This window comes from Budorcas taxicolor, chromosome 8 (assembly GCF_023091745.1).
Source record: "Budorcas taxicolor isolate Tak-1 chromosome 8, Takin1.1, whole genome shotgun sequence".
Lineage (NCBI taxonomy): Eukaryota > Metazoa > Chordata > Mammalia > Artiodactyla > Bovidae > Budorcas > Budorcas taxicolor.
In genome coordinates, this window is record NC_068917.1 from 63,580,890 (window position 1) to 63,603,748 (window position 22,859).

At 40.3% G+C, this 22,859-nt stretch overlaps 1 protein-coding gene and 2 pseudogenes across 1 annotated transcript in view; 1 reads left to right on the plus strand and 2 right to left on the minus strand.

Annotated features, from left to right (window-relative positions):
• Positions 1-4,649: 4,649 nt before the first annotated feature.
• On the minus strand, positions 4,650-5,107 carry LOC128052567 (40S ribosomal protein S15a-like; annotated as a pseudogene).
• A 3,151-nt stretch (positions 5,108-8,258) lies between these two features.
• Positions 8,259-8,879, minus strand: LOC128052066 (60S ribosomal protein L7-like 1; annotated as a pseudogene).
• Positions 8,880-15,401: 6,522 nt separating this feature from the next.
• MELK (maternal embryonic leucine zipper kinase) overlaps positions 15,402-22,859 on the plus strand; it is a 66,133-nt gene continuing 58,675 nt past the window's right edge. The window contains exons 1-6 of the mRNA XM_052645114.1: positions 15,402-15,459; positions 16,999-17,084; positions 18,788-18,904; positions 19,815-19,958; positions 20,826-20,894; positions 22,616-22,708. Coding sequence (XP_052501074.1) covers positions 15,402-15,459; positions 16,999-17,084; positions 18,788-18,904; positions 19,815-19,958; positions 20,826-20,894; positions 22,616-22,708 — 567 coding nt within the window. The remainder of the gene's footprint in view (positions 15,460-16,998; positions 17,085-18,787; positions 18,905-19,814; positions 19,959-20,825; positions 20,895-22,615; positions 22,709-22,859) is intronic.

Consider the following 22,859-nt stretch of genomic DNA (forward strand, 5'->3'; position numbering starts at 1 on the left):
AACTGTTTTCCACAATGGCTGTACCAAGTTACACCCCCACCAACAGGGTACAAGGGTTTCCTTTTTTCTGCATCCTCACCAACACTTGCTATTTGTGTGGGTTTTTTTTTTTTTTTTTTGATGATAGCCATTTTCACAGGTGTGAGGTGATATCTCATTGCAGTTTTGATTTTCATTTCTCTGATGATTACCGACGTTGAACATTTTTTCATGTGCTTATGGACCATCTGTATGTCTTCTTTGAAAAAATGTCTATCCAAGGGTTCTGCCTATGTTTTTAATCAGGTTGTTTTTTTTTTTGATACTGAGTTGTATGAGTAATTTATATATTTTGGATCTTAACCCTTTATTGATCATATCATTTACAAATATTTTCCCCCATTTGAAAAGCTGTTTTTTTGTTTTGTTGATAGATTCTTTTTTTTTTTTTTTTTTTTTTGGCTGTGCAAAGATTTTAATTTTAATTAGGTCTCATTCATTTATTTTTACTTTTGTTTCTCCTCTCCCACTTTTGTCACTGATAACTTATGTTTCCTGGATTAGTGTTTCTCTGATCATTGTGACCATCTTAGTTGGCTGGTTTCTGTTCTCCTGGTAAAGATTTGAGGAAACCATCTTTATTTTGTTGGCAACACACACAGTTTAACGCCTTGAGTGGATAAGATTTCTAAATTTTGGTGATTTTCATAAATTCTATGAATTCCAATCAGAGCAACAGTTCCTGCCCAGGTTCTCAGGTTCTGGGAGTGCAGACCATTCAGAGAGGATAATCTAGCTCTGAAACCACTGTCCACATACAGGGACTTTTCTGTTATTTCATACAGAAGATTATTCATAAACATTAAACATTTTTTTAAAAAAATATGTACTAAGTCGCTTCAGTCACGACCCTATGGACTGTAGACCACCAGGCTCCTCTGTACATGGGATTCTCTGCTGGAGTGGGTTGCCATGCCCTCCTCTAAGGGATCTTCCTGACCTAGGGGCTGAGCCATGTCTCTTATGTCTCCTGCCTTGGCATGCAGGTTCTTTACCATTAGCACCGCCTGGGAAGCCCCTGTAATTTTTTAAAATAAAATTATTTAAAAAATAATTTTCTTTCTTTATTTTTGGCTGTGCTGGGTCTTTGCTGCTTCTCTGGCTTTTCTCTAGTTGAGGTCATTGGTGGGGGGGAGGGGTTACTCTCCAGTTGCAGGGCACAGACTTCTCATTGCAGTGGCTTCTCTTGTTGCAGAGCATGGGCTGTAGGTGCACAGGCTTCAATAGTTGTGGTGCACGGGCTTAGTTGCTCTGTGGCATGTGGGATCTTCCTGGACCAAGGATCAAACCTGTATCTCCTACACTGGTAGGCAGATTCTTTACCACTGAGCCACCAGGGAGCTATTCTTTACCACTGAGCCACCAGGGAGCTAATAGCCCCAAACTGTGATCATCCCAGATGTCCTTCAACAGGTGAATTGTTAACTAGATTGTGGCACAGCCAATCATGGAATGCTACCTGGCAGTAAAAAGGAATGTACCATTGAAACATGTGACAGCTTGGATGAATTTGTTTTGCAAAATGTTACCACTGGGGCAATGTTTGTGACATAATAAGAAATACATATTTGGTGTCTGCCTTCCTCACTTCCTCTTTTCCTGGCACACAGCTCTTAAAAGCCTTGTAATCTCTGAAGTGGTTAAGTGTATTTTTGTATGTTAATGAGATGACTTGTGGGTGGAGGCACCTAAAAAGCTCTTAAGGATAGGAGACTGGTTTCCACTTGGAAAATCAACCGCATGATTAGAGGGTTGGAAGTTTGAGACCCACTCTCCTAACACCCAGGGAGGGGACGAGAAGCTGGAGGTTGGGCTAATCATTAGTGGTCAATAATTTAATCAATCATGTCTACATAGAAAAGCCTCTATCAAAAACCCTAGCTGAAGCATTCACAGAAGCTGCTGAACACATCAAGGTGCCAGGAGGCTGATGGTCCTAGAGGGGGCATGGAAGCTCCGTGCCTCTTCCCACACATCTTGCTCCATGTATGTCTTCTCTTCAGCTGTTCCTGAGTTGTATCCTTTAATAATAAGTCAGTAATGTAGTAGATAAATTATTTTTTTGAGTTCTGCGAGCTGCTTTATCAGATTATCCAACTCAAGAAAGGGGTCATGGGAACCCCTCCTTTACAACTGTTTGGTCAGAAATACAGGAGGCCTCAACTCTGGACTGGCATCTGAAGTGGGACCAGTTTTATGGGACTAAGCTCTTATGCTAATTCTAATTTCAGGTAGAGAGTGTCAGAATGGAATTGAATTGTAGATACTCAATAGGTGTCAAAAGTGTTCAGAATAAGTAGCAGTCTAAAAAAAAAAGAGGGATTTTTTTCCAATTTAGAGAGAAACGGAGCAAAGCATACAAGAAGAACGCTGCATTATTTCTTACTACTGCATATGAATCTACAATTATCTCAATAAAGATTTCAATTAAAATACATGCAATATAGTAAGCCTCAATATAGTAGTATGGAAAGAAAAACTAAGTCTGTTTTCTGGAGAGAACATTAACACTATAATGTATAACCTTCCAGACATTTTCCTATACTTACACATGTCTCTAAACACAAATGGCACTGTACAATTTGTTTAAGTAAGCAGGTTGTTTTGTTTACTTAAAAAACAGACATCATTTCTTGGCATTTAGGGTTGCCAGATAGAGCAAATAAAAATACAAAATGCTCAATTAAATTTGAATTCTGGATAAATAATGGATTTTTTAAAGTGTAAATATGTCTCCAGTATGTTGCAATTTTATCTAGTGACCCTAATGGCAACGCTTCTACTGCTGCTGCTAAGTCGCGTCAGTCATGTTCGACTCTGTGCGACCCCATAGACGGCAGCCCACCAGGCTCCCCTGGGATTCTCCAGGCAAGAAAACTGGAGTGGGCTGCAATATACTTACCTAATTCATTTGAAAAACTGGTTATGTAGTATCCCACTAATACTTAGCCTTTGCCTATTGATGAAGGTGCTCTTTAGGTCAGAGAGTTCATTATCATTCTCAGTAATTCATAAAGTCTCTTGTATTTGTATGGTACCTGAAATTGTTCAAACTTCTCTCAAATTTCATTCAGCAAAAATTAACTGAGAATTATAGCCGAAAAATCCTGGGCTTTGGATTCCTGACTCATTCTTATCAGATATCTAAACTTCTTGAACCTTAGTGTCCTCATTTGTAAAATGGGAATAAGAATACCTATTCTGCAGGATTAGAAATAATGTATATACAACTTATAGTACACTGTCTAGCAGAGAATGGAATTCAAGAGCTAAAAACATTGTAGGGAGTTCCTTGGTAGTCCAGTCCAGTGGTTAAGAATTCGCCTGCTAATGCAGGGGACACAAGTTTGATCCCTGGTCCAGGAAGATCTCACATGCCACAAAGCAACTAAGCCCATGCGCCATAGCTACTGAAGCCTGTGCTCTAGAGCTCAGGTTCTGCAGGAGAAGCCACTCTGTTGAGAAGCTGGAGCACCACAAAGAAGAGTAACTCGCACTTGCCACAACTAGAGAAAGTCTGTGTGCAGCAATGGAGACCCAATGCAGCCAAATCAATCAATAAATATATACATTAAATCTTTTTTTAATATTAAAAGAAAGTGATAAAACATTTTTAATTACAGTAATTTTAAGACCCTGTGGTAAGTGCTAAGGGATAAACAGAATTAAGAAACATATTCGCGTCTGTTTTCCTGGTGGTCCAGTGGCTAAGACCCTGTGCTGCCAATGCAGAGGGGGCCCAGGTTTGATCCTTGGTCAGGAAACCAGATCCTATATGCTGCAACTAAGAGTTTGCATGCTGTGACTAAAGATCCTGCATGGGAAAAAAAAAGAGCCTGCATGCTGCAGATGAAGATTGAAGATCTGGAGTGCTGCCACTAGGACCTGGTGCAGCCAAATAAATAAACGTACAATAAGAAAAAAAAGAAACATTGTTGACATTTTGGGGTTACTTTTTTTTAATCTATATGGTGAAATTTTAATTTTTGAACACAAAATGTTATTTTAAGGAAAAAAAAAGTTTTTCTTTACTTGTTTTAATGTGGCTTCCTGAAGTTCTGAATACACATGTGGCTCTTGTTAGATGTATACTGGATAGCACTGCTCTTACTAACCCTGCCCAATTCCTGAATACATTTGGTGATAGGTTTACAGTACTGGTTTTTTAAAAAGAGTGACATTTTATAAATACATACTGCTGGCGTGTCCCTGATATGCCATCCAAATTTACTTTGAGTCTTAGTGAGCCGTAGAGCTCTAATTATCTGTTTCCTTATGAGTACTTACATAATCAACTGTAACCTGTATTTTTAGGGTATGAAATGTGTATTCTATTAAGCTAAAAATAGGAAAGGCACCACTCATTCAAGGGTTAATTTAAGACTCCAGAAGAGGCAGCTTCACCATCTGGACCCCAAACCAGAGTCAACCATCCAGGGCCAGATACACCTTCCTCCGGTGAGCCGCAAGGGTGATGGTGAAAGTTACACCAAGTCAAAACTTTCTTGTACTTCAAGGAAACGGCATTCACCAGTTAACACAAAGGCTGTATACTCCCAAAGACACTCTTGCTACTGTGCTGTACAAAATTCAAAATGACTTAAGAAGCACCAGAGTCCTCTGAGGCATTTTATTTGTATGTATTACATCCCTAGAAAAAGAATCCAAGGATTTTCCCTCTTGTATGTTTTCGTCTTGCTTCTTCATGGTCCATGATGCCAGCTGAGGTTGTCAGTACAATGAAACCAAACTGACGGGATGGGAGCAGGTTATTCTGCCATTTTTCTAGATCTTTGAGTTGTACATCAAATCTGGGGCTGATCACTCCACACTTATTTAGCTTGCCTGTGAGGTTTACAACAATTTTCCCAGCCCTGTGATCATCAATGATTTAAAATTCGCCAACGTAACCATGCTTCATCATCACTGTTAGAAACCTGACGATGACTTTGGAGCACGGCCTAATAAGGACCTGGCGTTTGCCTCTCTTTTCGGCATTGTTGATACTCTTGAGAGCATCAGCCAGGACATTCATGCGCACAATTATGGTGGCACGGAAAGATGGCGGAAAGAGCTGGGGTTACTTTTAATTTTGAAATAATTTCAAAGTTATTAGAAAGTTGCAAGAATAGAACAGAGCAAGGAATTCCCATATACCCTTTCCCCAGATTCACTAATTCTACATTTTGTCCTATCACCACTATCATCTTCCCACCATGCTTTCCTATGAACAAAGACATTCTCGTACACACCTACAATTTATCAAAATTAGGAAATTTAACAAACTCCCGAAGTAGTTTTCACATTCAAATTCCTGAATTTTTAATAGGTTTTTGGGAGCTACCTCCTCTTCCAGCAGAACGATGGCCCCAAACTGAATTTTGTGTGGTTTCCCATTTTCTCTTGGATTGGATATAAGAATCAAGGCATGATTTGTAGCCTGAGGTGTGCTAACCTCAACCACTTCAGGAGAGAAACAGCACTGTAATGAATGGATCTTTGCTTCCCGTCCCCACTGATGACTCAGCTACAAATGGTGCTGACATTCAAACATTTCATTCCACCACCAGGGAAGCACAGCTCTTGCCATGCCTTACGGATACTCTTATGTGGGCAGAGTGGTTGCCTGGGCTTTCTCTGAAATGCACAACTGCTCAGCTCTCTTTCCTGGTTAGCACCCCTCCCTACTCAAGCATAGCACACAAGGCTGGCCCGTCACCAAGAGTTCCCTGATTACTGGCTCTTCCTCTCCTGCCACACCCGTTTCCTGTACTCCATCCAACATAACTTTCTCCCAGGAGACTTCTGTTTTCTTGCCTCTGTGCTTCTGCACACAGAATTCCCCATGTGGGGAATGTTCTTCCCTCGTCAAAATTGTCTATTTTTTCCCCCAAGGCCTAACTCCAGTACAAAATATTTCAGTCCCTTGGTTAGAAATAATTGCTCCCCATTTTGAGTTTGAACCAGCATGAACGAGTGCACTTGTATTAATAGTGTTTCTGTCTGGTCCTTTGTTAGATAGAGTTGGTTGTTCTATGGATCTGGCAATTCTGTGTTTGAGCTTCCTTGTGCAGAAGCCATCTCTCTTTTCTTCTTTCCTCAGGCATTGCCCTGTACAGGGTGACGCATAGGGTAGACTCTGGTGACTGATTATAGAATGAACAGCTTGAATTACCCTATGTGGGAGGGACAGACACTTGGTTATAGAGATGATGCATATAAATGCATATTAATCATTCAAAAAATTGTAGAGGGTTTTATTATTGCTGCTAATGGTGTTATTATTGGTAGAGATGTTATACTCCAAACAGCCTGACCCACCCATTTAGTGGCTCAAGAAACAGGGAGCAGAAAATCATATCCAATCTCTTACTGTCCACTTGAGGAAACAGGTTGACAGAGGGGCAGGCACTTCTTTCAGGCCAGGTCCCACAGCTCAGGCCCTGCATCCCTGCACTGAACCCTTTCCTCTTGCAGCATAATTACTCTCCTTAATTCAGCAACACTCAAATGCTTTTGAATATGCACACTCAACATAATTTTGAAAAACTTTTAAGTAGATATCTAATTTCTCACACCATACTTTTAATTATAACCTCCTTTACTTATATAGAATTTTAAGTTAAAAATGGTTATTTCCCTTAGTACTCGTAACCATATGACACAGGCTAGACTATATTAACCCCATTTTACAGGTAAGAATGGGAACATTCTCATATTTAGTATAAGATCCAGGATATAAACCCTGGACTTCCACACTCGCAACTGCTCTTTCCCCATGACTTTTTGATACATCATTTTTAAAGTAATCTGATTTCACAATGCTTCACAGTATAAGAGTAACATCTATAACATGTAATCCTGGCAGGTTAACTCTTGGGGCAACCAACATAATTACCTCATAATCGGACACATTTTAAAGCACTGTTACTACCTCCAACTCAATCTCACAGCTATGTGTGTAACAGGGAAGAACATTTTGTATTCTATTGTAAGTTCATCACTAAAGGGATGTTGCCTATAAACTTAAATTACACATAATGGCCCATGTCTGGGAATCTGCTCCCAGGTAATGAGCATTAAGCTAAGAAATCTTTGTTTGCTGACCAGGCCCACCTGTGAGCAACTAACACAGCCCCTCTGGAGGCTGAAGGGAACCCCAAAATACTTGACTTTACTCCCTTGCCTATCAGTATAAAAGAAACCTGAATTCTAACTCAGGCAAGACAGTTTTTTTTGGGTACAAGCTCACCATCTTCTTGGTTTATTGGCTTTCTAAATAAAGTCCCCATTCCTTGTCCCAACGACTCATCTCTCTACTTATTGACCTGTCAGGTAGCTAGCAGTATGACTTATGACTAACACATTTGAGCGCTCCATGAACCCAAACTGCAGCAGAGCTAATCTTCAAGGACCAGGGGACACAGTAGTTAAGCATGTTTTTAGCTCTTAAGCTTGGCCTGGCACAGCCTCGCCACCTACTCAGATGGCAAGTGGAAGCAACTGCGTGACAGGAGCAGAGGCAAGGCCCATTTAGGGATGGACACCAGTGACAAACACAAGCACGATCAGACCCTCTTTTTAGGTCTAACATCTCCACGAGTGTTGGTCTACCTGCAGGGTGGAGGGCAATACTCATGGATTCTAGAATATATAAGGAAAGGGTCCAATTGTGCTGCTTGACTGGGGCCTGAAAGACGAAATGGTGCTAATTTCATCCATGCCAAACCAAGAAAATGACTCACTCTTTCCTGACTTGGGTTTTAAGAAACCATCAGGAAAACCAGAAAATTCCATCTTGAAGCCCAGCAGAACTAAACGGTAGGCATTTCCCTGAGTCATAGATGGCACAGGGACTCAGTAATCTACCATGGCATTCTTAAAAGGTTCAAGTACGCCCCCTGGGGTTGGTCCACTGCTGTCTTGTATTCATGCTTAGGTATTCATTCATTAACCCCAGGATAGAAGATGTGACAAAGGATCCCTCCTCCATGGCATGAATCTTTGGCTGGTCTCAGAGGTGGAAAGTGACCAACTCAGAAAACACACAGGAATTTTTCCTTGGAACTGGGGTGCCAATATCACCATCTTTTCCCTGAACTTTCCCCCTCCAGTTTCTGAAGATAGAGGAGAAAATAAACTCTGAAGATATTGGGTAACAATTTCAGAAAACAAAAACACATGCTTCCAAATGCACTGTGCTTTCAGATATTCTGGGTTTAGTTCAGCTGCTGGTTCAGTTGACTGATGCGTTCACTTCCATAGATGAGTTTCTGAACAGACTTCAGATTTGGAAATCCCCAGGTTACATGGCAATGGCAACTCACTCCAGTACTCTTGCCATGGACGGAGGAGCCTGGTAGGCTGCAGTCCATGGGGTCGCTAGGAGTCGGACACTACTGAAGCGACTTAGCAGCAGCAGCAGGTCACATGAGGTTCCACAATAGGAAGAGTTTTTATGGTTTGAGGGGTTACTTTCACAAAGACATCACTGAAAATCTCATTCAGGCTGTCTTGCAATGGTCCACTCCACCAGTAAACTCACCCCATTAATCCTCTAGATGACTACAACAAAGGCCAAAGAATGTTTACGTGGCACTTTCAAGCCAAGAGGTTTCACTTTAAGTTGTCTGTGGTCGGTGCACCCTGTGACACAGTTTCGGCCAGGAATCATGGAGGAACCATTTTAGTCGCTAAAACTTGACCTCTTTCCCATTCCTCTGTTCCTTCTTTTGCAAAAGCTTTGCCTGGATGACTCTCAGGACCTGATAAAACTTCCACGTTTTCAGGAGGTTTTCTAGAACCAAAGGGATCTTCTCTCTTAGCTCCTCTTCTGCCATCTTTCCGAGTCTGCGACTACTGCTCATGCGCAGGTGGGGGAAGCGAGGAACCGCTCTGTTTGCTGCTGCTAAGTCGCTTCAGTCGCGTCCGACTCTGTGCGACCCCATAGACAGCAGCCCACCAGGCTGCCCCGTCCCTGGGATTCTCCAGGCAAGAACACTGGAGTGGGTTGCTATTTCCTTCTCCAATGCATGAAAGTGAAAGTGAAGTCGCTCAGCCGTGTCCGACTCTTCTCGACCCCATGGACTGCAGCCTACCAGGCTCCTCCGTCCATGGATTTTCCAGGCAAGAGTACTGGAGTGGGTTGCCATTGCTCTGTGTTTACTGGACCATAGAAACGTCTGTTCTGGCTCTTGGCTGGATGACCAGGACCGTCTGTACCTTCTTAGCAGCGCTAAATCGCTGCGATCTTGCTAACCCTAACTCCTGGCGAAAGTTGCGTAAAGCTGCCTTTACAAGGCTTCCAAACTTTTTAGAGCTGTGTCATCTTTAAAACCTAGCCCTTTAGGTTTCAACTGTATTGTCATAATGCTGGGGCGAGGCTGCAAACACCGAAAAGCTCATGCTCTCCTCATGATTTTGCATAGTCCACAAAAATTTTAATTTTTGGATTAATTGTATTTATGTATTTTAGAACAGCTGTTCACTGTAAACCTCAGAAAGTGAAGCAATAACTCCTTTGAAGATATCCAAGATTAGAAATACCAGATGATTTGATACCTACTATTATTAAAAAAATAAAATGTGATTTCTTTTTTAACTTATTTCCCCTCTTTTCCCTTTAACTCATATTTCAATTCCACACATGTTATCTTAGTGTATTTTTTTTTTTGCTTGAAAATCTTTTACTGTAATATGCTGTGCTGTTAGTCGCTCCGTGTCCGAGTCTTTGTGACCCTGTGGACTGCAGCCCACCAGGCTCCTCTGTCCATGGGATTTGGCAAGCAAGAATACTGGAGTGGGTTGCCATACCCTCTTCCAGGGGATCTTTCCAACCCAGGGATCTCCCGCATTGCAGACGGATTCTTTACTGTCTGAGCCACCAGGGAAGGCCCTAAAAATACGTGTATAAATTTATACTTAATACTTTTTCTTTCCTCTTGCTATAATTTTTTTTACGTCAGGATCGAGTTATCATTACAATTGTAATTCATACATCGGGTGAAAGTCACATAAATAACGACCAAACGGTAAAACGTATTAGAGGGACTTTACAGTGATGCTAGGTTGGTGTTTCTGGTACCTTGAGTTATCTAATGGCTCCTGGGGATTTCATTCCTCCGGACAACACAGTTTTAGATGTGGAGAGGGCAGAGGTATACTTGTTTTTCCGCTGGATGACAGAAGGGCCATAAGGCAAGAGGAGGACGAAAATGAGAACCTTCACTACTAGTGACGTCTCTGCAGATTAATTTTAGGAAGAGAACTTAAGAAGTATGTGGAAACTCTGTACGTCCACGCCACCAGGCAAATCTTCCCGTGCCCCGAGTCACACTCCAGATTGACTACCGAGACTTGAAGTCCCCTCTCGGCCGGCGAGCGGCGCCACCCCCTCCTCGCACGGACCGCACCCTCCCCGATGAGCCCCGCCCCCGCCGCACCCCCGCCCCTTCCGGCGCGCGAGGTTTGATTGCCTTGGCGGGCGGAAGCGGCCAGAACCTGACCATCCCAAAGTTTCCTGGGAACTTTCTGCACTCGTCGCTTTCTTCGGGATTGCAGTCCAGTGCGTCTGTCTTTCTGCCTGGTTCAGTCCCTCCCAGCCCTCCGCCCTCAGGTCAGTCTGTCCCGCGTGGGTGAGGGCCGAGGTCTCGGCAGTGCGCAGCGCGGGGGACAGCGGCTTGAGCCCAGTGTGCTGCTGGCTCACTGGCGTTTTGAGGAACTTCCTGGAGGCCCCGCCTTACGAGTTCGGTTCCGTGCATGAGATAATTAGCCTTTCCGACCCCCGTTTTTCTCCGCTGTAAGTGGGGAGAGTGATCGTACCCGCCTCCGGGTTATCGATGAGGTGTGCAGTGGAAGCGCTTGCCCCCTAGGAGGCTGGGATAAATGTGAATTCCCATTCCGCGTTTGCACGAGCTTGACGGTCTCCGAGAAAGACATTCAAAGAAGGATTTCAATTGTTTCTGTTCGTACAACTCAATTTCTTGGGGGCAGTTCAGTGAAAAAGGAAACGTGTTATGTCTTATCACCCCTCTTTCAGAGTCCAAAGGCTTCCTCTTCCTTCACCTTCTCCAAGTAGTGGCTTAAGAGACTTACACTAAAAAGGGAGTATACACCGAATGCTATAGCAGTAAAAGAAGTGGCCCGCACCGAAAGACCAGGAGGGAAAGGGAGACTTCCAACGGAGGGCGCCCCAGGGGAGTGATGCGGCCTCTCTCATTCCTAGGATGAGTCACTATTGAGCTTCACCATTGCTGCTTCTCTCTGGTAATGGAAAGGGAGAGGGGGAAGGTAGGGCAGCATCACAGGTGCTTGGAGTTTTGCTTAGAGATTAGTGTTCCTCACTTTTTTGTTCATATCTTGGTTTCTATTTCTGTGCTGTGTGGGATAAATCAGAAACGCCCTCACTGCACCTTCATGGGCTTGTCTCACCAGTGGATATAGCCTTTCATTATATCTACTGTGGACTAAGGAGATGATCAGATCAATCTCTTACTGCCTTTGGGAATGAACGTCTCTCTGTTGGTACTCCCAGAAGCCTCTACAAAGGAGCAGAACTGGATGTTAATTAAATGTATTAGAAGGTCACATTGTAAGACATTCTGTATTCTGCTTCTCATTTGAAATATCGTCAGCATCAATGTCTTACCAAGGTCACTAGATAACGTAAATGTACTACACAGCAGGAAATAGCATAGCCCAAAGAAGACTATGTTGGTAAGAAAATGCCCCCAATTTGTTGCTATCCTATGAAATTTGCTGATAAACTTCCTCCCACTATCTAGGCAATTTCTTGTTTCCTCAGAAAAGTTCAGGACCACAATTTGATACAGCCCCAGTTCTATTTAGTCACATTCAGAAGGACAATCAGGTGTCTGATTGAGGTCTAGTTTCCTTCTTCTTTATCCACAGATGGGAGGTTCCCTTCCACATTTAACTAATCTTTAGCAGCAGCTGGATAACTCCAGTCGCATGTCCTTATTCTATATTTCCAGACTCTAGAGGATAAACAGAGAGGAGACTTAACAGTATTTAGAACCAATTGTACTTCCACAAGCCAAGTAAAATCTGCTATCATTATAGCAGTTTGCAGTATAAACACTAGTTTTCTTATACAGTAGCAAAAATAATGTTACCTGGATTAAATAGATATAATTTAGGCCCACATCAGTTTTACTTCTCTGAAGACATGGTATGATCAGAGGGAAGGGAGTAGATAAGAAAATGGAAGGAAGAAAAAAAGGGGAGGTATGTGATTCAGTCTTACACTGATACAGGTTGATCTCTGCTAGTTGACTGGAGGCCATAGCCTGAAAGTTCAAAACTCATTTGGGAAAAATCCGTCAAGACATTGATTAAGATGCTCTTATATCCCTTATCTGGGAAAATCAATTCCAACATCATACCAATTGCTTTCTTTTTCTGAGTGTGGCAATTTAAAATAGCCCAGTCTTTGGTATGGAATTTAGGCATGTGCATGGTGGCAATTAGAGTCTTATATTTCCTAAGACCTGTTTCTTTTCCTTTGTCTTTCATCTCATGGTCTTTTGTTAGTCTGTTTTTTGGCTGGGCCACGCGGCTTGCAGGACCTCAGTTGCCCATCAGAGACTGAACCTGGACCACAGCAGTGAAAGGCTGGAATCCTTATCACTAGGCCACTGGGGAACTTTTTCCATTTCATGGTTTTTAAGCTTCATAATGTCTGTTTGTGTTTCCTCTTTAATCCCTGTGTTCTGAATACCCCAATATTGCATTAGTTGGGGCTCTGCTCTCTAAGGAATGTGTTAGCCTACTTTTATATCAGACAACTTTCTGAACAGATTTATAGCCTGACATCCCTCCATTTCCAATATCCTGCTCACTCTCTTCTCCCTCATTAGGATCCCAAAGATTTCTTAGCCTTGTATTGACCTCTATATTTTACTGCTGTTTTTACCTGTTTAAAAAATTCTTGGTCCTGTAATTCCTGTCTTTGGGGGTGTGGTTCCACTTTATTCCCAATTTGCTCCAGTGACAAATGCTGTTTAAAAGGTTTCTAAATTAGTACTGCTGTTAAGGATATTTCTCATCCTGTATCTCAGGTGCCCAGGAAGAATAAATATGTCCTCTGTACTGTCTCCTTGCCTAGAACAACTTTTACCACTCAAATGGAAGCAGAAATATTTCATTTTATGTCACCAGCTTTCTATTAGCGTCAGGACCTGACTTTCCTTCTTTTGTTTGCCTACGCTATTCGTGCAGATTCAGCTAGATTCAGCTGCTTAGTAAGTTGGTCCTATAGCCAGTTCTTCCTGCTGCTGCTGCTAAGTTACTTCAGTCATGTCTGACTCTGTGACCCCATAGACGGCAGCCCACCAGGCTCCCCCGTCCCTGGGATTCTCCAGGCAAGAATACTGGAGTGGGTTGCCATTTCCTTCTCCAGTGCAAGAAAGTGAAAAGTGAAAGTGAAGTTGCTCAGTTGTGTCCGACTCTTAGTGACTCCATGGACTGCAGCCCACCAGGCTCCTCCGTCCGTGGGATTTTCCAGGCAAGAGTACTGGAGTGGGGTGCCATTGCTTTCTCCAGTTCTTCCTAGAAAATGACTAATATTGTTTATTGGATCTTGGTCTTTTTTCCATTATCTTTATCTTTCTTGCTATTTCAATTTTGACATTGCTACTAAAACCATTTTTTAAGCTGATTGTTTTCTTGAGTTTTGATATTTTTCCCTCGAAAACTTCTGCTCTAGGGTTCATTTCACTGACCAAATTTTTGAAGGCTTTTTACTTGCTAAATAACCTACCTTTTATCTCCAAGTAAAATGACTCATGGTACTTTTTCTACCCCCTTCTGATGTCTATGTCAGAAGCTTTCTCTATCTCCTTTATACTTTAACAAAATTTTATTATACAAAAGCTCTGAGTGATCAAGCCTCGTCTCTGGCCCCGGATTGAATTCTTCTCCTCCGGAGGCCAAGAATCCCGGCGTCTTTGCATGGTTCAGCAACAACCTTTGATCTTGGGGGCTTGTCCGGGATTCTTCAGGACAAGATGGGAGCTAACAATTCCAGCCTCACCCCTTTGAACTGTATCCTGAAAAACTGGGATAGATTTGATCCCCAGGGCTTAAAGAAGACACACATGGTCTTCCTATGTGATACTGCATGGCCACGGTATCCATTGGAAGATGGCGAACGGTGGCTGGTTGGAGGGTTTCTTAAGTATGATACTGTTTTACAATTAGACCAGTTCTGTAGAAAACAAGGGAAATGGATAGAAGTAGGCTTCCCTGGTGGCTCAGAGGTTGAAGTGTCTGCCTGCAATGCGGGAGACCTGGGTTTGATCCCTGGGTCGGGAAGATCCCCTGGAGAAGGAAATGGCAACCCACTCCAGTCCACAGGGTCGCAAAGAGTTGGACACGACTGAGTGACTTAACTAACTAACTTTATGAACCACAAACCATTAGGAACACATCTGTAATTTAAAAACATTAGGTGTCTTTAGCTTGCTGCAGCAAGAGGAACCCTGCTCCCTAGGATCTTGGGCATCTCAATAAGAGTGAATTGAAAGAGGCTTATATGGTTCGGGCTTGTGCTGGGGAAATGAGGACCACTTTTGGAATGGATTCTATCAAAGAGCAGGAGCATTTCAGCTTTTGTCTATCTGAGGAAGAAGTGGGAGCAATGAGGTAGCGCTAAGGGTGTCATTGGTGAGAAAACAGCAGTCTGTCAAATAAAGGAACATTATCATTTTAACTGCTTCAGGAACTTTGCCGGTGGTCCAGTGGTTAAGACTTTGCTACCAATGCAGGGGACCTGGGTTTGATCCCTGGTCAGGAAACTAGATCCCACATGCTGCAACTAAGAACTGGCATGCTGCAACAACTTAAAATCCTGCAAGCAACTAAGACCCAGAGCAGCCAAATAAATAAATAAAGATTAATGTTAAAAGAGAATAATTTTAACTGCTTCACATAGAAACATTCCTTACATGGTTATGGACAGGCCCTGTGAGAAACGTTGTTCAAGTTTTGATGAGAACATCTCAGTCTGATTATTTTTATGATTAATGGTTTCTTTGTCTATTTAAAGGACCCTTTTCTATCCTGAAATAACAGTATTCTATTAAAAGTTTTCAAAGATTTACCTTTCATATTTTCTTTATTTGATCTGGAATTGATTTTTATGTATGGAGTGAGAGGAATCTTGTTTTGTTTTTTCCTATGGCTAATCAGTTTTCTCAATATGATTTATATGCCTGAGACTTATTTATATTTGTAGTTAAAAGAGCGAAGGAGATAATCTCTTCGTAGTTTCCTTTTTGATTGTGTACTGTTTTTGTCTTACAGGTTCTTTTTATAGTTTTGAGTAAACTTCCAGAAGGACTATGAAAGATTATGATGAACTTCTCAAATACTATGAATTATATGAAACTATTGGGACAGGTAATTAATTTTTTCCTGAAGAGAATAGGTCATCCATTTGACAGTAGAGTGAAATGGGGGCAGCCATGAGCTATTTTTACTTTTTTTAGAATTTACTTATTTTTAAGGAATCTCCATACCATCTTCTATAGTGGCTGTATCAATTTACATTCCCACCAACAGTGCAGGAGTGTTTCTTTTTCTCCACACCCTCTCCAGCAAACAACAAAATTCTGTAAAACAATTATCCTTCAATAAAAAAAAAAAACAGAAGCAATATTATAAAAAAATCAGTGAAGACTCTAAAAATGAAAAAAAAAATTTACTTAGTTTTAGTTGAAGGATAATTGCTTTACAATATTGGGTTGGTTTCTGCCAAACCATGAGCTTTTTAGCCTAACTTATATAGTTTAAAATTTTTTGAACTTATTTTAGTAAGAAAAAAATGGAGCAAGAGAGAGGTGAGTTGTAGGAAAGGTCATATAGTTCATTTTATTAAGGATAAAAGTCACTCGAGAGTTTTGAGCCAAGGAGTGATCTGACCTTTTGCTTTTAAGGGTCACTCTGGCTACTTGATTGTGAAAACAATGGCTGGGAGAGGGCAAAGGCAGAAGCAGACAGATGTTAGGAAGTCACTGCAGTACTTTATGTGAGTGGTACTGGAGATGATGGTGACATGGATGGTGATAGAACTGAAGGTAGTGGGATTCTGTGTATACAAGACGGTGGGCTTCTGTATACAGGCACACATATATGTATATATAAATATAGTTTATTGCGGCATAATACATAGTAAAATAAGCAAAGTGTAATACATTTGGTGGCGTTTTGGCTCACATATGCCCATATGTTCAGATCAGGACATAAAACGTTTCCATTCAGTGCCTGTCTCCTTTCCCCCAAGATAAACATTGATAAAATTTTTGAAGACAGAGCCAATGGGCTATGTTGATGGGTTGGGTATGGGGTGTGAGACAAAAGGGAAGGGCTAGAGATGGCCTCCAGGCTTTTGACATGATCTGGGAAGATGAGTTTGCCATTTACTGAGATGGAGAATACCATGGGAGGGACTTTTGGGAACTTCTTTTTAGAGGTACTAAGTTTGTTTCTTTCAGATACCTGAATGTAGATATTTACCCAGCTTTTAAGCCAATTTTGAAACATAATTGCTTATTTTTTCAGTTTTAAAACTGAATGGAAGTTTCATATTATTTGTCTTTTGTCTCTGTAACTTTATATTGTCTTTTGACAATGTGAATTAAAAGGTTTAATTGCACCGTTAATTATAAAACAAATTTCTACTTCCTAATTGCAAAATTGAAGATATCCTATAATGGCAAAAGGGAATCTTTAGCCAGTCATTGGATAAGGAGAGGTTAGGATTATGGCTAATGCTTTGGAAGCAATATGAAAAAAAGGATCACAAATTTCAGGAAAATATAGCTCAAGAGCTTTATAAAGTACTTGGAAAGGTATTTGTGCTTGAGTTCTCAGTTTGCTCTGCTGATGATATTTAAGTTAGTGTGCTTATCTCTTCATAATACATTTTCCTATACTTAGGTGGCTTTGCAAAGGTCAAACTTGCCTGCCATATCCTCACTGGAGAAATGGTAGCTATAAAAATCATGGATAAAAATGCGCTAGGGGTAAGTTTAACATTATTTTAAAAATATTTATAGATCAGTTTTGTGAATTACAACCTGAAGTTTCTCTAATGTTCTAATTATTGCTCTTTTATTAAAATAACATTTCCACAGCCAGTTATGAATAAATCTGTGGTTTGAAAAGGGCTTCCCTGGTGGCTCCACTGAGATAAAGAAAATCTCAGATAAAGAATATTGGCAGGCAGATTCTTTATCTGCAGGAGAGCCAGGAGATGCAAGTTCAATCCCTGGGTTGGGAAGATCCCCTGGAGAAGGAAATGGCAACCCACTCCAGTACTCTTGCCTGAAAAATTCCATGGATAGAGGAGCCTGGCAGAGTTTAATATGACTTGTTATTTTATTTTTAAGGATGTAAGTGCTGATTAACGTATATAAAGAAGTTGAAGAGAATGTTGTGTTATAGTAGTATCACTCAATTCTCTGAACTCCTTCTGAAATATATGCCAAAATCACGAAGTGATCTATATCAGAATTATTTTAAATAACCTGTCAACTGATAATTCAGCTCTCCTTCAGTATTTTTGTTTTCAGTGCTCAATATTATGTTTATTAAACTAATAAAAAGATATTAAGAATAATTTTTCCTGATCATTTAAACATTGGTTACAAAATGGATTAATTTAATTCCCTTAAGCAATTTAAACTTCTGTTATAACTTTAGTGTACCTTATTTACTTGACCCAGCAAATACCTTAATAGCAGATAAAATGTGAATTGTTATTATAAGATGTAACATACTAGTACTCAAAACTTATTCTAAAGCATCATTATGATGATATTAATTCATTAATTCTAAACTGGTTTTTGTATTTCCTATTGTTATTATGCTTATTTTAATTATTTCTTGGACTTTAAAAATATTTTGATTACTTATAGGGTTTTAGTCATCAGATTCCCACATCCCCCCAAAAAAGAAGAAAAAAAAGATCATCATATCAGAATAGTTAAAGTTACAACTTCTGGGTTAAGATCTAATATCAGGTTGCATGGCCCTAAGTTAATTGGATCTTAAACCACTGATCATTAGACTGAGTCCCTTTTTATAATAAAATATTACTTGTTTACTACATGGATATCTGGATTTTTATCTTTACTATGAACTTAAAAACTTTTTCAACTTGGTTATCCTCCTCCCAGCCAACTTCTTATTTTGAAAAATTTCAAGCTCCTTGAAAAGTTGAAAGACTGAAATAGTGAATACCTTTTATCTACATTCACCAATTTTTAGCTCAGCAGGCTTCTTTTTTAAAACATTTATTTTTGATTGAAGGATAATTGCTTTACAGTATTGCATTGGTTTCTATCAAACATTAACATGGATCAGCCATAGGTTTCATCATGCTTCTTAATGCAGAGACTGAAGTGGTAGCCTAGACATGCACGCTGGATAGTGTTCCTGTCATTTTCCTTGTTTGGAATGCTAACTTTCTAAAGGGAGTGAGATTATTTTATTTTTTGAGGATGTTGTACTCTTGCCTCAGATTGAACTTTTCTTTTGTAAAACCCTCAGGGCCTTTTGAAAATGTACGCAGAAATAAGTTTTTTTCTCTATTTTTGTATTATTGAGCAAATTGTTTTGAGGCCATTGACTGCTTTTGCTACTTAGTATTAGAGTTGTTGATATTGGGGCTTGGAATATTTTCCAAATAAGTTTATTGCTCATTTAATAAAATGTTTTGTCGCAGAGTGATTTGCCTCGGGTCAAAACAGAAATTGATGCCTTGAAGAACCTGAGACATCAGCATATATGTCAACTCTACCATGTGATAGAGACAGCCAACAAAATATTCATGGTTCTTGAGGTCAGTAGTACGTTGCAGAGACCTTAAGTTATTTGTCACTGTCTTAGTCTGTTTGGGCTGCTGTAATAAGTATCACAGACTGAGTAGCTTATGAACAACAGCAATTTATTTCTCACAGTTCTGGAGGCTGGGAATCCCAAGATCAAGGCACCAGCATGGTCGGGTGAGGGTCCTCTTTCTGGTTCATAGCTGGTACCTTATTGCTTTGTGCTTACATGATAGAAAAGGCTAGGGATCTCTCTGGAGCCTCTTTTATGAGAGCACTGATTTCATTCACGAGGACTCCGCCCTCATGTCCTAATCACCTCCTAAAGGTTCCACCTTCTAAAATCACCATCTTCAGGGCTTAGAGTTTCCACATAGGAATTTTTTGGGGACACAAATGTTTATTCAGGCCATTCTCTTTCATTATATGATAGTTATGTGAGAGAGGTATTAAATTCATTTCACTTGCAAGATTCAATGCTAAGTGGCTTACCTGTTTAAGTTCTAACTGTAACAATTTAGACCAAGTAGACATGTATAATAAATTGGAGACACATTGTAAATATATCCTTTGTAATACCCTCCTCATGTGATGGTGTGCTTTAGTGGACAGAATAGGTTAGAATTTGTTCTAGTGGACAGAATAGGTTAGAATTTGTTCCTGGAGAGAACTCACGTGAAGCAACAAAGACCCAGTGCAACTAAAAAATAATAAATAAGTTAATTTAAAAAAATAGCTCAAGACCAAAAGTATTCCAAAAGCTAGAATACTGAGAGTGTATTTTTGAACATACCTAAATTAGTTCATTCCTTTGCTTAGAAATCGAATTAACAACATCTCTGAGTTAAGTATGATTTTTTATTTTAAATTCCTCTGATTTTTGCAAGTAATAATGATATTTATATGACTCTGCTGCTCTTGCAGTATTGCCCTGGAGGAGAGCTGTTTGACTATATAATTTCCCACGATCGCCTGTCAGAGGAGGAGACCCGCGTTGTCTTCCGTCAGATAGTGTCTGCAGTTGCTTACGTGCACAGCCAGGGCTACGCTCACAGGGACCTTAAACCAGTAAGTGACTGCATTACAGATGCTCACCTGAGAATCTGACATCTGACTGTCATCACTCAATTTCCAAATGTTCTTTCTGTTTAGAATTTATTTGGGCTTTTGCTTAATTTTTTGTTCCATTCCTAATGTATCTTTCTTTTTCCTTCTTGACTTTTGACTCCTGCTGGGCTCTTCTGGATGGACTTACTATTGGCATTCTATTTCTTTGTCAATTTTGTGTGACATTATAAATGTCTTTGTAATTAGCTGTAGAATATAAACCTCAGGTTTTATTCCTAGGAAAGAAGAGTTTTGAGTATTTTCTTTGAGAATATTGACTTTGAGTATCTTCCTCTTGATACTCTTTTCCTGACATCATCTTCCTTTAATTTTAATTCTATTATGCTTCAGAAATGAATAGTTCAATAAAATGGCCAGACTCTGCTTTTCAAGGGCAGAATAAAAATTTGATACTCTTAAGTGTGTAGGCTTTGACTAATATGCATGCTGGTGAACATGAATTTCAATGTAATTTGATACTAGGGTTTGAGATCTAGAATTGCCCTAACAAGATATGGCAGTTTCTGTCCTTTTCTCTTTGTTTTTATCCAACTCTTTGATTTGAATCATGTTTGCTTGTAGTTGAACCTCAGAGTACCAAGGAGAAAGTGGTTTATGCTAATGTGTCTTGAGGGGAAGCAGGATAGTTATCAACATTCCTCTCCTCTTCTCTTTCCTTGTATTCTTGTCACTTCATTCTTTTTTTTTTTTTAATTGATTTTTTTACTCTGTACCCAACCTTAAAGTGCTTTTAGGAATAGCTAGAGGTGGGATGTAACATAAGGAAAACTATATAGTTACGAAAATGTCTTTTTTTTTTTTTTTCAGGAAAATTTGTTGTTTGACGAATATCATAAATTAAAGCTGATTGACTTTGGTCTCTGTGCAAAACCCAAGGTAAGCGCAGAGATAAAAATGAGTTTATTTCCTTTGCCAGTGCACCTCTTGCCTGTTATCTTACACTAACTTCCATTTAGTATTTAGTGAGCCTGGTTGCATCCATTGAGAAAAATGCTAAATTTCATGCTTTTTATAAGTTCTCTTGATGATTTTAACATGTAGCCAAGGTTGAAAACCACTGCTCTAGGTCCAGGGTTGGTCCTGCTGAAAACCCCATGGGTATGCTGTGAGGGAATTTGCAGGACTGAAGTGTCAGGAAGCCATCACAGTGTGAATGCTGAATTGACCACGTGTTTGCAGTTGGAGTATGTTCCTGTTAGATGATGCCTTTCTTTGTTTAGATATGCATTTCAGGAAATCTAGTGAAAATCTATTCTTTATTATTCAAATGGTTATATAACTGACAATTAGTTACATTTTGAGAGACAATCCCTTTTCCTTATAAAAGAAGAAGGAAAAAGTCCATATGTACTTTAAAATTTATACCATGAATTATTTCCTTAATTTGCACTCCATAGTTAATACCTTCTCTTTGAGGTGACTTTGAACTTTCTCCTGTGTGGCTGCTGTTGGAGGCTTCCTCTTGAGTCCTCTAATGATGGTACTTACAGTCTCTAAAATGAACTGTCTACCCTCATTAAGAATGTTGAAATTTCAGACTTGTCTCAGCCCCTTCGAGTCCCATGATTATTTCCTGCCCCAATCAGAACTACCTGGGTGCAAAGGGAGGCAGATTTTGCCCCTTTGGCTGAACGTCTGATTCTTTCTGATTTTCCTCTCCTTCCCTTGGCTCTTCAGAGATTGTCAGTCGAGTCTTGTGTCTGGGAACCAAATGCAAGAAGGCGTTTTTCTGATCGACAAGCAATAAAGATAAAGCTTACTTTGAGCCGTTAAGCTGGTTTAAGTCATGTTCGTCACAGGAGGCAGTGGAGAATGTTTGTGACAGACTCTGGCAGCCTTTATTTATGGCTGCCACGGATTCAACCCACACAGACTCCATCTCACAAAGCAAGACTTGACTGGGAGAAGGTGGCCTCAGCTTTCTGCTGAGGAGCTAACTTCTGGGTGTGCTGTTGCAGTTGTAAATGAAATCTTATAATTTCATAAGTCATTTGCCATTTGTGGAACTCTGTAGAAGTGTTAGGCGGTGATATCATTTGCATTATGTCACCATATTTCTGTGGGAGACCAGAGGATCTTTATTTGAACAGATCTGGAGGCTGAGGTCATGATCTGTGTTATAACCAAGTCTAGAAAACAGACTCCCAAGGGTTTGTTTTGTGTAGTGTTTGCTCTCTTCCCTCTTGGGGAAAAGACACTTATATATTGGTAAAGATTTGCTATTGGAGATGGGGTCCTTCAGAGAAATAATCCTTTTTTCTTGAGTACTTGGGAGTGGGAGGACTTGGGTGCTTGGATGTATGCTAAACTGATTATTCTGCAAATGGATGCCTAGGGAAGAATGAACTTGACTGAGCTAAGGGGAGAAGGATTTTTTTCATGCCAGGTCTTGGTGGTGTTGGAAATCCGGAGAAGAGGAAGCCACACGTGCACGCACGCACACGGGCAGAGTATTGAGTTGGCGGCAGAATGTCTCTTATCATTTGCAGTAACTCTTACCTAGCGTCTCTTTGCTTATTTTGGAAGAATGTTTATCAGGGTTTTAATTCTCTTAAGGGCTGTAGTTAATAAGTGTTTCATTTTTATCTTACTGGCAGGGTAACAAGGATTATCACCTGCAGACCTGCTGTGGGAGTCTTGCTTATGCAGCACCTGAATTAATACAAGGCAAATCATATCTGGGATCAGAGGTAATTATTCAGTGATTAATTCAATATATGATCCATATATGTTTACTGGTGATCTGCAGTGAGTCAGGCACTGTGTGTTGAGGATGTAATGAGGTAAGAAATAAACTTGTTAATCAAAGAGTTGTCCAGTCAGAGAGTGAGATATGTACAG